At 38.7% G+C, this 17,212-nt stretch overlaps 2 gene segments (V, D, J or C); both read right to left on the minus strand.

Annotated features, from left to right (window-relative positions):
* Positions 1 to 1,160: 1,160 nt before the first annotated feature.
* Positions 1,161 to 6,343, minus strand: LOC131364558 (Ig kappa-b4 chain C region-like). The segment is given in 3 exon segments: positions 1,161 to 1,616; positions 3,760 to 3,855; positions 6,277 to 6,343. Coding segments are annotated over 3 exon segments (483 nt in total).
* Positions 6,344 to 8,631: 2,288 nt separating this feature from the next.
* On the minus strand, positions 8,632 to 10,368 carry LOC131364559 (Ig kappa-b4 chain C region-like). The segment is given in 2 exon segments: positions 8,632 to 9,099; positions 10,302 to 10,368. Coding segments are annotated over 2 exon segments (387 nt in total).
* Positions 10,369 to 17,212: the final 6,844 nt, after the last annotated feature.

The following is a 17,212-nucleotide window of genomic DNA, read 5'->3' on the forward strand; positions in this document are numbered from 1 at the left end:
TGTCTTCATAGAATTCTGTGTTATTTTTCTTATTATTGTTGTTGGTGGTGTTCTTGATTACTTAAAGTTAAAAATAATCATTTGTAAGCAATTTTCTAGACATACACCAAAATGTCTATTTCAGTAAGAGACGTGTTTTACTCTTAAAGATGTTTGACGAGTTCAGAGGACGAGGTTTGAGACGCCACCTCTCATCTATTTACATTACTTTTCTATCATGTTTACTCCATCAGTTCACATCAATCAGTTCACTACATGCTGGTTGCAGTGGAGCTCCAACAGTCCCATTCCTGATTGATGGACTTTCCTGGTGTTGATGTTTCAGGGTCTGGTGCATGTCTTTTAGGTGTGGGTCAGGCACAGTGTCCTTCAGTCTGTTGGCTTGTGTCAGTGGTGAAGGACTTTACTCTGCTCTGGTCCTTCAGCTCTCTGTAGTGCTGCTGTTCTCTGCAGTCTGATCACCTCATGACTACAGCCTCATGGTGTGGAGTTTGGGGTGGTGTTGCTCACTGACACTGTGACCAACTGAATCATTGAGATTTATTCACAGCAACAGAGGACCCAACTAACCATTCTGATGTTGTGGGAATTCCACTAACCAAATAAAAATTACTCTTAATATTGTCATAAATTTGTTATTTGAGTACAGTATGAGTAATCTACAGAGATATAATCATGGTTAAAAAGGTTTAATTTCCATAACCACTGTGTTAGTATTTGATTATTTGATGGGGCTTGGAAAGTATCATAAGCTTTTGCATAATTTATTAGAAAAGAAAATTCTTTACATCTTCAATCTTCACTCAAACACATTTTCACTGAGGATTTCTCTCAATTATTTGTTACTTCAAAATACAGCATATATAAAAATTATAAACCCAAAGCTCTGTGTGAAAGTATGTAATAAAATGGCATTGGAGAATTATTATTATTATTATTATTATTATTATTATTATTATTTGTTTTTCTCATGAATGATCAGGTTCTACAGCAGATACTGAGACAGATGCATTGGTGATTTGTGTATGATGTGTTTAATCAACAATGTAAAGCAAGCGTGTTTACTGATTCAAAAGCTTTTATTAATAATTCAAAGCAGGACATTGCAGTGATCCACACACTTAACACATATTTAGGTGATAATTAAGAAGAAGAGCTGAGTTAAACTGAGGAGTGTGTGAGCTCACATGTTAATAACACAAATGAAATGATGAGAGAGGATGATTTGAGCAGTAAAGGCCACATGTACCACACAGTGAAGCAGTAGAAGGTGAGCTGAGTAAAGTGTGTGTGATCTCACAGCTCTGAGCACTGCTCTGTGTTCACTGTGCTCACCACAGTAGGTTGGTTGTCTTTGGAGGCCTCACAGGTCACCACCTTGTTCCTCCACTGCTCCCGGTGGAGGCTCAGTGTGCTGCTCCAGCTGTAGAGGCCGTCAGCGTTCAGAACGGAGGTGCTGCTGCTTTCCCCCGAGCTCCAGCTGCTGCCATCAACCTTCCAGCTCAACTTCCAGTCCGAGGGGAAGCCCTTGTAGGCCACACACATGAGTGTGACCTTCTCCTGCTGCAGCTCCACACTGGAGGGGGGCAGCACCGTCACGCTGGGCTGGGTGACACCTACACACACACACAGAGGTGAGACAGGAATGGACAGCTGTCAGTCACTCAGGCTTTGTTTCAGCTCACTGTGTGTGTTTCACTTCCCTTTATATCTTACAGAGCAGAACTGAGATCAGTGGAGCATCACAAACGTTTCACATTCAATTCTAATACTTTTACATCTTACAGCTATAATGATTTATATTATTGTGAACATTAAAAGTTCAAATTTAATTGTATTGTATAATGAATAACCAGAAATTCAAAAATAACTTTAAAGTATGAATAAACATCATTTAATAAATTACAACATATTCATCATTTAAATAAATTCATTCTCGGCTTCTGGTCATCTGTTCATACAGTCATAGAGTTTCTGTGATATTAAAGGTATTTAAAATAATTCAAGAGAAAATGTTACAGTAATTCGCACAAACAATAATATATGTTTCGATCATAAATTTAATGTAAATTAAAGTGAATTATTAGGACAATAGTCAGATACCTTTTGTGAAACCTCTAACATAAGTAAGAAATTGTGCAGAAATTTGAGAAACAAAACGATTTCATCCAAATGCCACATTTCATTTGAGAGAAATTTAAGAAACAGAATGACTTTATCCTGACATAACATTTCATTAAAGAGAATTTAAAGACAAAAAACCTAAGTATTATAATCTTTACAGTTTTTATGAAGAATCTGAACACACTCCATTTCAGTAATTAGTAAACAGGTTACTTACGGCCCACAGACAGTTTGGTTCCTCCACCAAAAGTCCACCACAGTGATACATTCCTATGAAGTCGTCGTACAAAAACCTCTGTCACACTACAGTGAATACACACACACACACACACACACACACACACACACACACACACCCACACACACACACACACACACACACACACAAAAACAAAGTGAACTAATTGTGGTTATATTTACAAAAAACACTGTATGATTAATGATTTCTTCATTAGGTAGTCCTAACTCCTTTCTAAGAAATGAAACACATGTTTCAAGTTTGAACTTCTCTCTCCAATTCATTTATTCATGTTTCCTAGACCTATTTAGCAGTATTTTCCAGAAAATCACCATCTGACTCCAGAAGAAAAATTCACACAACTCTGTAGTCAAACATGTGAAACACTTTCCTAACCAGAAGCCATGAATGAACTCTGAGATCCACCTCTTTCTGAAAGCAAGAGATGCTGCTTTTAAATCCAGCAATGCAGAGGAACTACAGCAGAGGCAGAGCCAACCTGTGAAGGGGCATTAGGAAAACCAGGCATGCACATAAACTGGGTATCGAGGAGCACTTCCACTGCAACACCAACCCCAGACGCATGTGGAAAGGCATCCAAACCATCACTGACCACAAACCAACAATACAGTCTCTACCAACCAGTAATGCCTTCCTTCCAGTCGAGCTCAACCACTTCTTTGCTCACTTTGACCAGGGCGTCATACAAACCAGGAATGATGACTCCTCCATGGCTGATCTTCCAATATCACTCTCCACAACAGAGGTACACTCAGCACTGAGCAGAGTAGATCCACGTAAGTCAGCTGGCCCTGATGGCACACCCAGACGTGTGCTCAGGAGTTGTGCTGACCAACTGGTGCAATCTTCACTGACATTTTCAACCTGTCACTGGCCCAGGCCACTGGTCCAATATGTCTGAAGACTACAACCATCATACCAGTGCCCAACCATTCTTCTGTGAAGATTTCCGCCCTGTTGCACTCACGCCCATTGTTATGAAGTGCTTTGAGAAGCTGGTTCTAAGTCACCTCATAGCATTTCTCCCACCTACACTGGACCCAGACCAGTTTGCCTATCGCCCAAATAGGTCTACAGAGGATGCTATTTCCACTGCTCTTCATCTAGCTCTCACCCACCTGGACAATAACAATACATACATTCGGATGTTGTTCAGTGACTTCAGCTCCACATTTAATACAGTCATCCCTAGTAAACTGATCACTAAGCTCAGTGACCTGTGTATCTGCACATCCATTTGCAGCTGGATTATGGACTTTTTTAACAAATCGACTTCAGTCTGTAAGGTTGGGTAATCACTTATCCTCAACCCTAATCCCGAACACCGGCATCCCACAAGGCTGTGTGCTGAGCCTACTGCTCTAATCCCTGTTCACCCTTGACTGTGTTCCGCAACATAACTCCAACGTCTTCATCAAGTATGCAGATGATACCACAGTTGTTGGCCGAATCAGCAACAACGATGAATCGGCCTACAGGCAGGAGATCTAAAGACTGTCAGCATGGTGTTCCATGAACAACCTCACCCTCAACACCTCAAAGACCAAAGAGCTCATCGTGGGCTTCCGGAAATCTAACAGCAGCAGACACTCCCCTATTTACATCAACGGGTCTGAAGTAGAGTGTGTCTCCAGCCTTAAGTTCCTGGGTGTCCACATCTCTGAGGATGTGTATCATAATCTAGAGTTAGGGTTAGGGTAACTGTAACAACCCTAGATAAGTTTAATTCATGAAAAAATAAATTATGTTAATTTGTATATAAAGATCATAGCTTATGTCTAGTCTGGGCTAGAAGCACATTAGTTTCAGCTGCATTTCTTCATCGAATTCTGTGTTATTTTTCAAATTAATTTTGTTAGTGGTGTTCTTGGTTCTTTAAGAGTAAACATAATCCACTTCAAGCATTTTCTAGAAGTAGACAGGCCAAAACAGACACCAAAATGTCTTATGTATTATTTCAGTAATAATGTGTGCAAAGGTGAAATATCTTGGTCATTTTTTAACTGAGCATATGACAGATGATGAGGACATTGAACGGCAACGTTGCATGCTGTATATGCAGGCTAATATTCTTTTACAGAAGTTTAACTCATGTTCAGACAAAGTGAAGACGTCACTGTTTAAAGCATATTGTACACCTCTCTGTACTGCACATTTGTGGACAAATTATCGAATGTCTAGCTTACAAAGGCTACAAGTAGCTTATAATGATGCACTGAGAATTTTATTAAGGAAACGTAGATGGCATAGTGCAAGTGAAATGTTTGTGAGTGTGGGAGTAAACACATTTAAAGCCGTGTTACGTAATCTAATGTATAAATTTATCTGCCGGGTTAATGCTTCTGAGAATGAGATTATTATGGGCCGAATATAAAGTTTAGTACCACACGGTATCAGTCCAAGTTGTGGGATCACTGGCACCACTGTATTTTTTTAACGCAGTGATTTACATGTTTTTTTTTTGTTGATTATTTCTGTGTTTTTTGTTTTTTCTTCTGTGTGTGTTTTTAAATATTGGACATTGAGTCTGTAATAAAGGTTGATTGATTGATTGATTGACTGATTTATTGACTGATCCTCTGGATGCCAGAATAAAACTTGTTTGTAGCCTACATTAAAATTCAACATTGTTTTTGTGGGGTTTTTTAGTCTTTCTTTCTTCTGTTCTAACAGAGTTTTGAAACTTTTACCTCACTAACACAAGTCAGTATTCATGAAATGTTACTGATAATTTGCTGTTAATTATTTTTTCTCATAAAAAGCCCTTTGGAGAACTGACTAGTAGGGGTGTATTAATGCATCGCAATGCAAAAATGCTATAATGTGCATTGTGTGATTTAATTTCATGGAAATCAGCATTCTGTTAATAATGCATCTCATGCAGTTGCTCTGTTTGAACACCAGAGATCACAATCTGTGCAAAAGCTCAAATCTGTAGCGTGCACTAGTCACATGATCAGAGTCTACACTATTACAGGAAATCATCTGAACTTGTGAAGTGATCGATGGCTTCAGATACAAGTTATACAGCTTTTATAAACAGGTTATAACAGTTAAACTTCTCAGGAGCTTTCAGACAAATCAGCCTCACACTGTAGGGGAACATAAGTATTCAAGAGGGAGGCAGTTCTGAAAAGGCGGCATTTTAGCCATCTTTGGAGCTCTACTTCTGATTAAACTGACTCCCCAGATGCGGATTTGGAGCTCATTATGGATCATGTATTCTGAATGGTTTCTCTCTGGGTCTTGTTTGTTCTCTCAGTTTTAAGAGGGAATGTATACATTTTTTACGTTTAAGATACATTTTCTTTACAATATTAAACTTAACAAATAGTAGACAAAAAGGCACATTGTTAGGCATTGTTTTTTTATTCAGATATTAAAAAGGAATCTCTTCAGTCAGTTTTTATGAAAATTCTGTCATTGAAATCTTGTGTTGAATCATATTGGATCGAATCGTGGAAGATGTGTCCTTACACTCCCACGATGTATTGTTGCCAACAGCAAGGAAATGGTCAGATCTTGTTAAATAGTTTTCTAATTTAAATAAAAACCAACAGTGAACACCTTCCACAATGAGAAGTAAATATGTTGACAGATTTTGTGCAACCAGTAAACATTTACTATGAAGTTGCTTTGAGGAAGTAGAAAGCATATAGTACTGTATCTCTGTTATAATGCTTCATTTAACAAGGAAAGCACCTTAAATACAATTTCTGAGAATTTTATTTTCATCCTACTGGTTTCAGTTCTGTTTGTAACGTGTCTGTAGTGAAAATGCTTTTTTTTGCATTCAAACCTCATGCTTCAGTGCTCTGGGAGTGTTTATAGTGCTGTGACTTTAACACTTCATGACTGAGAGCTGCTGCTACAGCAACTTCACCCACAGCTACCATGACTTTGATCCCCGTCTTCATCTGGACACTGATCCTCTGGACTCAAGGTCAGACACTGCTTCATATTTTATCTCTACAATGATCTGTTCATACTAATACACTTATTGTTTCTATTAGAATATTTCAGTTTCATGCTGCGTTATTGTGTATTTTTCAGAATGCAGAGGTCAAGCCACAGTAACTCAGACTCCTGCAGTGAAATCTGCTCTTCCAGGAGAAACAGTCACCATCAACTGTAGAACCAGTCAGGCAGTGTCTAGTAATAACTACTTATACTGGTATCAGCAGAAACCTGGAGAAGCTCCTAAACTCCTGATTAAGCTCGCAAATCAGCGTCTGTCAGGTATTCCAGCTCGTTTCAGTGGCAGTGGATCTGGATCTGATTTCACTCTGACCATCAGTGGAGTCCAGACTGAAGATGCAGGAGATTACTACTGTCAGAGTAGGCATGAAATCTCTGGCTACTGGTTCACACAGTGTTATAGAGTCGTACAAAAACCTCCCTCAGTCAGATTGTAGAGAGACTGAACTGCTGCAGCTGGGAGAGACTGCAGGTGCTGAGTTGGCGGATGTGATACGACACAATGACACTCTGTGGAGGAGAGGAACCACACCACACTAACTCACAACTCACATTAGAGATCTCTCAATAGTCACTACACCACACTGCACACAGTCCATCACATCCACTATATTTGTAGTTTTCTACAGTCATGGTGGTTACTGTCACAATTGAAAACATCACAGTTTTACAAATATCACGTATCTGATTAGCAAATACATTTCTGTTTCATATGATTCCCCAAACATTCACTCCAAATGTCCTGCTCACAAAGACTGGTTTTCATACAGTTTTTTTGAGTGCATCTTTTCTTGCAGGCATGGGTCTTGTAGCAAAATCCAATTACACCTCATGAAAACACATTCCAGCTTAATGGCCATGTTTCCATTTTTCCTGATATTGTCTTACTAATAAGTGTTAGTTTTGTACTGATGTTTGGACACACTGACTCACTGTGTTTAACTCCAGAGTATCAGAAAATATGAAAGATAAAATTAATTCTTATCATAATCTATGGTTAGGGTTAGGGTAACTGTAAGAATCCTGGATAAGTTAAATTAATGAACAAATAAATAATGTTAATTTGTGTATATAGTCCTCAGCTTATGTCTAGTCTGGGCTAGAAGGACATCAGTCTCAGCTGCATGTCTTCATAGAATTCTGTGTTATTTTTCTTATTATTGTTGTTGGTGGTGTTCTTGATTACTTAAAGTTAAAAATAATCATTTGTAAGCAATTTTCTAGACATATACCAAAATGTCTATTTCAGTAAGAGAGGTGTTTTACTCTTAAAGATGTTTGACGAGTTCAGAGGACGAGGTTTGAGATGCCACCTCTCATCTATTTCCATTAAATGTCTATCATGTTTACTCCATCAGTTCACATCAATCAGTTCACTACATGCTGGTTGCAGTGGAGCTCCAACAGTCCCATTCCTGATTGATGGACTTTCTTGGTGTTGATGTTTCAGGGTCTGGTGGATGTCTTTTAGGTGTGGGTCAGGCACAGTGTCCTTCAGTCTGTTGGCTTGTCTCAGTGGTGAAGGACTTTACTCTGCTCTGGTCCTTCAGCTCTCTGTAGTGCTGCTGTTCTCTGCAGTCTGATCACCTCATGACTACAGCCTCATGGTGTGGAGTTTGGGGTGGTGTTGCTCACTGACACTGTGACCAACTGAATCATTGAGATTTGTTCACAGAAACAGAGGACCCAACTAACCATTCTGATGTTGTGGGAATTCCACTAACCAAATAAAAATTACTCTTAATATTGTCATGAATTTGTTATTTTAGTACAGTATGAGTAATCTACAGAGATATAATCATGGTTAAAAAGGTTTATTTTCCATAACTACTGTGTTAGTATTTGAGTATTTGATGGGGCTTGGAAAGTATCATAAGCTTTTGCATAATTCATTAGAAATAAAATTCATTACATCTTCAATCTTCACTCAAACAGATTTTCATTTGTTACTTCAAAATACAGCACATATAAAAATGATAAAACCAAAGCTCCCTGTGAAAGTATGTAATAAAATGGCATTGGAGAACTATTATTATTATTATTATTATTATTATTATTATTATTATTATTATTATTATCAGTTCTTTTTCTCATGAATGATCAGGTTCTACAGCAGATACTGAGACAGATGCATTGGTGATTTGTGTATGATGTGTTTAATCAACAATATAAAGCAAGCGTGTTTACTGATTCAAAAGCTTTTATTAATAATTCAAAGCAGGACATTGCAGTGATCCACACACTTAACACATATTTAGGTGATAATTAAGAAGAAGAGCTGAGTTAAACTGAGGAGTGTGTGAGCTCACATGTTAATAACACAAATGAAATGATGAGAGAGGATGATTTGAGCAGTAAAGGCCACATGTACCACACAGTGAAGCAGTAGAAGGTGAGCTGAGTAAAGTGTGTGTGATCTCACAGCTCTGAGCACTGCTCTGTGTTCACTGTGCTCACCACAGTAGGTTGGTTGTCTTTGGAGGCCTCACAGGTCACCACCTTGTTCCTCCACTGCTCCCGGTGGAGGCTCAGTGTGCTGCTCCAGCTGTAGAAGCCGTCAGCGTTCAGAACGGAGGTGCTGCTGCTTTCCCCCGAGCTCCAGCTGCTGCCATCAACCTTCCAGCTCAACTTCCAGTCCGAGGGGAAGCCCTTGTAGGCCACACACATGAGTGTGACCTTCTCCTGCTGCAGCTCCACACTGGAGGGGGGCAGCACCGTCACACTGGGCTGGGTGACACCTACACACACACACAGAGGTGAGACAGGAATGGACAGCTGTCAGTCACTCAGGCTTTGTTTCAGCTCACTGTGTGTGTTTCACTTCCCTTTATATCTTACAGAGCAGAACTGAGATCAGTGGAGCATCACAAACGTTTCACATTCAATTCAAATACTTTTACATCTTACAGCTATAATGATTTATATTATTGTGAACATTTGTACAAGTTCAAATTTAATTGTACTGTACCTTCAATAATAAGAAATATTAAACACATTTTATAATGTAATTAAACAGCATTTAAAGTAAAACAAATTTATAATTTAAATAAATTCATTCTAGCCTTCAGGTCATCTGTTCATAAAGTCAGAGTCTCTGAGATATTAAATGGAGTTAGAATAATTGAGTGAAACACTGTTACAGTAATTTGCACAAACAATAATATATGTTTTGGTTGTAAATTTACTATGAATTTAAATGAACTATTAGTACTGTAGTGAGATACATTTTGAGAAACATCTAATATAAGTTAAATTTCAGAAAGAAAATGACTTTATCCTGACTTCACATTTCATTAAAGGGAATTTAAAGACAAAAAAACCCATATGGACTATAATCTTTTTACTTTTTATGAAGAATCTGAACACACTCCATTTCAGTAATTAATAAACAGGTTACTTACGGCCCACAGACAGTTTGGTTCCTCCACCAAAAGTCCACCACAGTGATACATTCCTATGAAGCCGTCGTACAAAAACCTCTGTCACACTACAGTGAACACACACACACACACACACACACACACACACAAACAGAGTTAACTAACTGTGGTTATATTTGCAGAACACAATTGTAAGATTAATGATTTCCGCAATAGTAAAATAAATGAGTAGTTAGTCCTAACTCCTGAAAATCTCCATGAAATGAAACGGATATTCAAGTTTCAACTTTTCTCTCCAATTAATTTATTTATGCAATTTTGACCTAAACGTATTTTCCAGAAATGCTCCATCAGACTCCAGAAACAAAATTCACACAATAACTCTGTAGTAGTGTGAGAATGACAGTAAGATTGGGGGAATGTGGTAAAGGTGTTTCCATACTTAGAGGACACTTTGCATTGGCAGCACATGCTTCAGTGCTCTGGGAGTGTTTATAGCGCTGTGACTTTAACACTTCATGACTGAGAGCTGCTGCTACAGCAACTTCACCCACAGCTACCATGACTTTCATCCCCGTCTTCATCTGGACACTGATCCTCTGGACTCAAGGTCAGACACTGCTTCATATTTTATCTCTACAATGATCTGTTCATACTAATACACTTATTGTTTCTATTAGAATATTTCAGTTTCATGCTGCGTTATTGTGTATTTTTCAGAATGCAGAGGTCAAGCCACAGTAACTCAGACTCCTGCAGTGAAATCTGCTCTTCCAGGAGAAACAGTCACCATCAACTGTAGAACCAGTCAGGCAGTGTATACAGACTCATACGGTGACCGTTTAGCCTGGTATCAGCAGAAACCTGGAGAAGCTCCTAGACTCCTGATTAAGTTTGCAAATCAGCGAGAGTCAGGTATTCCAGCTCGTTTCAGTGGCAGTGGATCTGGATCTGATTTCACTCTGACCATCAGTGGAGTCCAGACTGAAGATGCAGGAGATTATTACTGTCAGAGTGGACATGCCATCACTGGCTACTGGTTCAGACAGTGTTATAGAGTCGTACAAAAACCTCCCTCAGTCAGATTGTAGAGAGACTGAACTGCTGCAGCTGGGAGAGACTGCAGGTGCTGAGTTGGAGGATGTGATACGACACAATGACACTCTGTGGAGGAGAGGAACCACACCACACTAACTCACATCTCACATTAGAGATCTCTCAATAATTATCACACCAAACTGAACACAGTCCATCACAACCAACAGTTTAACATAAATAGTTCTGCAATTTTCTATTTATCACAACTCTAACACTAATCCTACCCTCAGTACATTCTCTAATTCTGACCCAGAATCAATCCCTGTTCTTAATCTGGTCTCAGCCTCAGTCTCTGTCTTGTGCCTGTTTCAGGTTACACTCTGGTCCTGATCTGGATTCTGACTCAGTCACTGGTGTAACTCCTCTTGACCCTGAACCTGCTGTTCATTCTCTTTGTTTCCTAGTGCAGACTGAGACCTGGTTTGCTGCAGAGGATTCAGGGACACTGTGTGTCTCACACTATTACACACCTCTTGTACTGTCTCATCTTAAACAATTTCATTCTTTCAATTAGTTTCTGTCAAAAATTAATCTGATCCAGCGGTCATCCTACTGAGACCTCATCACTTCCTCTACTTTTAGACTGAAACCTCCCTTCAGACAAGCCTCCTGTCCTCCTGCCTGCCGTCATTCTCTTGAACTCCTTTAACATGACCATCGACAGCTTCCCTCTAACACACAATGGTTGACATGTTCTGGACCTGGTCTTCATCCACCCATCATCCATTCCTGCCTGACCTACCACTATCTAGTTTAACCCCTCCCAGACTTCCTGAATGCTCCACTCTTTCTCTTCTTCCTCCATGGCTTTCCTCATCCTCTGGTTCTGCACAGATCTCATGATGTCTGGCAGAAATCTCATCATGGCAGTTCATCAACTGAAACTAAATCTCAGTAAGACTGAGCTGCTGTATATCACTAAAGAAGCTTCCCCATGTCAGGATGCTGTGCTCTCTGAGTTACACCATCTGACCTTCTCTCTTCATATTAAGACTCTTCTCTGACTTGGCCCCCAGGTGGAGGAATGAACTTCCTCTGGTTGACTGAAAAGCTGATTCACTATCTGTCTTCAAAGAAAGACCAATTCCCTTCAAACACCAAGCACTAAAATGAGAATTTATTAGAAAACCTCATCTTCTACTGTTGCTGTGCTGCTGTACTAACTTAAGCTATCTCCTCTAACAGGGATTTAGCTTCATAATATTTTATTAGTCAGTGAGGATGTGTTTTTGGAGATTACAAAGCAGTTCTACTTTTGTAAGTGACTCTGGATAAAGCCATCTGATAAATGCTGTAAATGTAAATATTCTCAAGACAGAGAGTGCATTACTACTTCCTGTGCTGTCTTGTGCCTCAGGTCTCCTTCATGCCTGGTGCAATATTGAATCAGGAGACATATAGCATGGAGGTGTGGCTCTAATATAATCTGATTCCTCCATTAATGACCCAGCTTTATCCATGACCCCTGACCATTCTATATCTGTTCCTGTCATTACAGAAGTTGTACCTGTATCTATGTTAGATATAGCACATTACACACACTTCAACTAAAGTTAAATAGTTATTTTCATCCTTGAATGACTGATTTATTGCTTTTATCTAAAAGTGATTAAAATATATCCCATATTCCATGAATTTTACATCATCAGGACCTTCAAGATTGTCCTAAAATCAGACACAACATTCCTGTAAGTATCTGCTTACTAGTTAAGTCATGATTAACTCAGAGCAGTCTGTTGTATCTGGGCCATGATGATGCTGATAGACTCATCACTACATGAACAAGACTAAATAAAGATTAAAGAATCATTTGAGCTCTTTCTGTATATTTCATTCATTTTTTCTTTCTTTATTATTTCATCGCAATAGTTCTTCATTTCTGTTCTAGTTTCTGGGTTCTAATTTAAGGATGGATCTGTCTACGTTCTCTGTGTCAATCAGTGTCTTGACCCTTATTATAGATTACGACTACAAGTATTAGACTCAAATTTAAAAAAAAAAAAAAAAAAAAAGCACTAGATGTTTCATTGTTAAAGTTGCTATTTTCCATTAAAAGAGATCATTTGACATGTTTTTTCATACATCAGTTTATTCTTTGATGTATTTTATTGAAATTTGTTAAATAAGAATTGAAAGTGTTCCTCCTCCCATGGTTGTATATAAAGAGGCAGACTGACGTGTAATACACACACACACACACACACACACACAGATTTGCATGAAGAGCTCTGAGACCCAGAATAGATCACCACTTTCAGCAGATGTTCATGGTTCTTCTGCTAAACTCACTCAAGCACAACACACAGCGCTGCACTCGACCTGCTGTTAAAGGTGCTGTTCCAAATCGCTGCCAAAGACACTTCACTAATGAAAAAGGAGACCTGCTTTCCACATTGAAGCTTTATTTCAGCAGAGCTACACCACTGACATCACCTCAGACTGCTAAGCATGGTTTAAAGGGTACACTTGAATTCTAGTGGACTTCACAGCGGCTCTTTCGGAACGAGGCGACCTGAGTGGTGTCGTGGTGGGAGACGGTACAGCCGAACACCTCAGCCTCTTCCTAGCGTTCTTTGCTGAGCGTCAGGGTGCTGATGCGGCTGTAGATGCCGTTCTTCTGTGCTTCATTTACCTCAGCACCATCCACAGTCCAGCTCAGCAGCGCCCCCTGTAGAGAATAGGCCGAGAGCAGGCAGAGCAGTGAGGCCGTTCCCTCAGAGCGCTGCAGAGAGGAAGGAGGGCTTCACCACTGGACCAGCTGCAGAACACACAAACACAATTAGATTAATGTTAATGTGAAATCTATCAAACTGAACATGGTGATATTTGGTCCTTCAGTTTAACAGCTGTAGAGCAGATGCAGTAGTTTATCTGGACATCATACAACAGGACACAATTCTGATAACATTATCCAACCAAACTGCAGCTCAACAAAATCTCCATCTATTAAATAACCATCACACCATGGTAAAGTCATCTCCGTTCAATTTTTTAGATAACCTTATTCATGGGTTATAATTCAATGGGAAATCAACATTAAAACATTTAAACAAAAAACAAACTGTTACACAAATTTCCATTGTGATGGAGTAACACAAAGCAAAAATGAAATCCAACATTTCACATGAACCTTAAATGACAAGCATTTATAGAATCAGCTCTCCTATTCACACCACATTTCACTTTGCTCTATTTTATAGAAGACCCATTTCTATATCTAAATTTCAGTATTATTTTGCAGTAAATCTATCAGTTTCATTGATTTTCAAACAAAGTAATGACGCTATGAGCATTTAAACAAAAGGTACTTTTCATAATGAGTTTGGTTCCTCCACCAAAAGTGTACCACAGCGATACATTCCTATGAAGCCATTGTACAAAAACCTCTTTCACACTACAATGAACACAGTTCAATAACTTGTTAGAGTTAAAGAACAACTATTTGATTGAAGATTTTTACATGAGTAAGTTCTTAGTCACTCTGCTGTTTAAACTTGTAACTCAGGAGTTCACGGAAACATCACACCACCTCATGTTCTCTCCTCATATTGCATTAAGCTCTGAACATGGCCCTAAGGTGGACAAATGAACTTTCTCTAGCTGACTGAAAAGTTGAATCACTGTCTCTTCACTGACCAACTGCCAACACAAAGCATTAAACACAGCATTAAATGACAAATCTCATCTTTTACTGTTGTTGTGCTGCTGTAAGAACTAATGCTAACTTCTCTAACAGGGAGTCTTGATATTTTATTCGACCCTCAGGGTGTGTTTGATGGAGATTACAAAGCACTTCTACCTCTGTATCTCAATCTGGATAAGGGCATCTGCCAAATGCTGCAAGTGTAAATATTAATGGAATAGCTGGTGTTCCCGGAGTCTTTGGAGGACGGTTCTGACATGAACAACATGTTTGGTCTCGTTACGAGAGTACACCAGAATGTCAGATTTAGTTCTCTTTCCCAAGCAGTTTTAATTTTATTCAAAATGGTTTAACTCAAACCCATTAATATGCCATAAATATTAGGCCTTTAAACAGTCTATCTATAATAGATTATCTATAATATTTGCATCCGGAGCCTCAGAGAAGTATAGTATCAAAGAGCTAATGAAGTGTCTTATTTGCAAATATCTGAAAAAGTGAGATTTGGAAAGATTAAACCTTTGGGACCGCTGTTCAAACAATGCAAACTTATGATCAATAAAAAGATCTTTTCAAAGCTTAATGCCTTTACTGTGCCATTCTTGAAATACCGAATGTTGTAAAGAAGGTTGCAAGAGATGGTTAGATACAATAGGGCTGGAGAGAGAAAAGCCCAAAGTACGACTGTACTTTCTGACCTGAGCCCACACTCTCAGAGTTTGCCTAATAACTGAATTATTGATTGATTTAATTGAGGGGAGGGGGCGTGCAGATCCACGAAGTACAGACACAGAGAGGTTTTTGACAGAGTTTATCTCCATTTCCACCCAGGCAGGCCGATTAGGTTGGTTATGGAAATATGCTCAAAAGGTGAGAGAACGAATGATTGCTGCCCAGTAGTATAAACGAAAATTGGTTACAGCCATGCCACCATCACTTTTAAATCTGTGAAGTAGGGACTTATTTCAATCAAGGATGCTTACCTTTCCAAAGGTAAGTTGATATAATTGAATCCAATGCATTGAAGTAAGATTTGGGAATAAAAACAGGAACAGACTGAAAAAGATGTAAGAATTTAAGGAGAATATTCATTTTAATTACATAAATTCGGCCCACCAGGGACATGGACAGTGGTGACCATTGTCCCAAGTTCCTTTTTGTTTGATTTAGCAACCCAGCAAAATTTTCTTTAAAAAGGTACTTATGTTTTCTTGTCACTGTGATACCAAGATAGGTAAACTGGTATTTCACTATCTTAAAAGGGAGGTTGTGCATTTCTGTTGTCAGTGCTTCACTATTTAACAGAAACAGTTCGCTTTTGTGCAAATTCAGTTTATATTCCGAAAAAAGACCAAATTTAGTGAGCAGTGACAGCAAAGGTGGCAGAGAGGTGGCAGGATCTGATATGAAAAGTAAAAGATCATCTGCATAAAGGGAGACCTTATGTTCTTCTCCCTGCCTCCAAATCTCAGATATATCCCTACAACTACGAAATGCAATTGCTAATTGCTCAATAGCAAGGTTAAAAAGCAATGGACTCAGAGGACATCCTTGACGAGTTCCCCGCTGAAGGCTGAATGGTTGAAATTGCTGTGAATTCATCAGGACTGAAGCGACAGGGCTTGAATATAATAATCTGACCCAAGTGATAAAACTTGTTCAAAACTGAATTTTTCTAAGACCTTAAATAAATACTCCCATTCCACACAGTCAAAGGCTTTTTCAGCATCCAAAGAGAGGACACACTCGGGAATCCCATCTGACGGGGTGTACAAAATATCCATAAGGCGCCAAATATTAAAGTAACAATGACGGTTTTTGATAAAGCAGGGTCTGGTCCTCAGATATTATTGAGGGTTGAACATTCTCTAATCTTCAAGCTTGGACTTTAGCAAGGATTTTAACATCCACATTAAAAAGAGAGATTGGTCTATATGAAGAGCACTCTGTTGGCTCTTTGCTATAGGGGTGATATGAGCCTCATTAAATGATGCTGGCAATTTACCTCGCTTAAACCACTCTGATAAAACCAAAGCTAGTTGTGGTGCATGGAATGAGGAGAATGATTAAGAAAATTCTGCAGGGAACCCATCAGGACCCGGAGTTTGCATTGATGAGATAGCTGAGATTATTTCCTCTTGTGATATGGGCTCTTCTAATCTTTATCTAAAATCAGGGGACAGTATTGGGATATTTAATTGAGTCAGAAAATTCTCAACTGAACTATGGTCCTCTGGGAATTCAGAGGTATATAATCGAGAGTAAAAATTTGTAATAATATTAGATTAATATTAGAGTGATCAGTAGTTATGCCACCATTCTCCATTTGAATTTTTGTTGTGTTGCTGTGCTCTAAATTCTCTTAACTGATTATCTAATCGTTTCCCAGATTTGTCACCATGAATGTAAAATTGGCTCCTACTCTTTAATAACTGGGGTTCAATTAAATGTGTTGAGATGAGTTTGAATTTAGTTTGCAATTCTACATGTTTTTTTTTTTTTTATAGACATTAGGGTTTTTAAATAGAGCATATTGTCGTTCTGTTTCTTGGATTTGGTCGACCAATTCTTTTCGCTCTTTATATGCCTTCCTTTTCATATTTGCAGTGTATGAATTTATTTGTCCTCTAAGGTAGGCTTTCAGAGCATCCCAAACAGTTAAACTTGAAGCTTCAGATATATCATTTGTGTTTAAGAAAAAAACTATCCGGTCTTCCATAAATTTAATCT

This window comes from Hemibagrus wyckioides, linkage group LG14 (assembly GCF_019097595.1).
Source record: "Hemibagrus wyckioides isolate EC202008001 linkage group LG14, SWU_Hwy_1.0, whole genome shotgun sequence".
NCBI lineage: Eukaryota > Metazoa > Chordata > Actinopteri > Siluriformes > Bagridae > Hemibagrus > Hemibagrus wyckioides.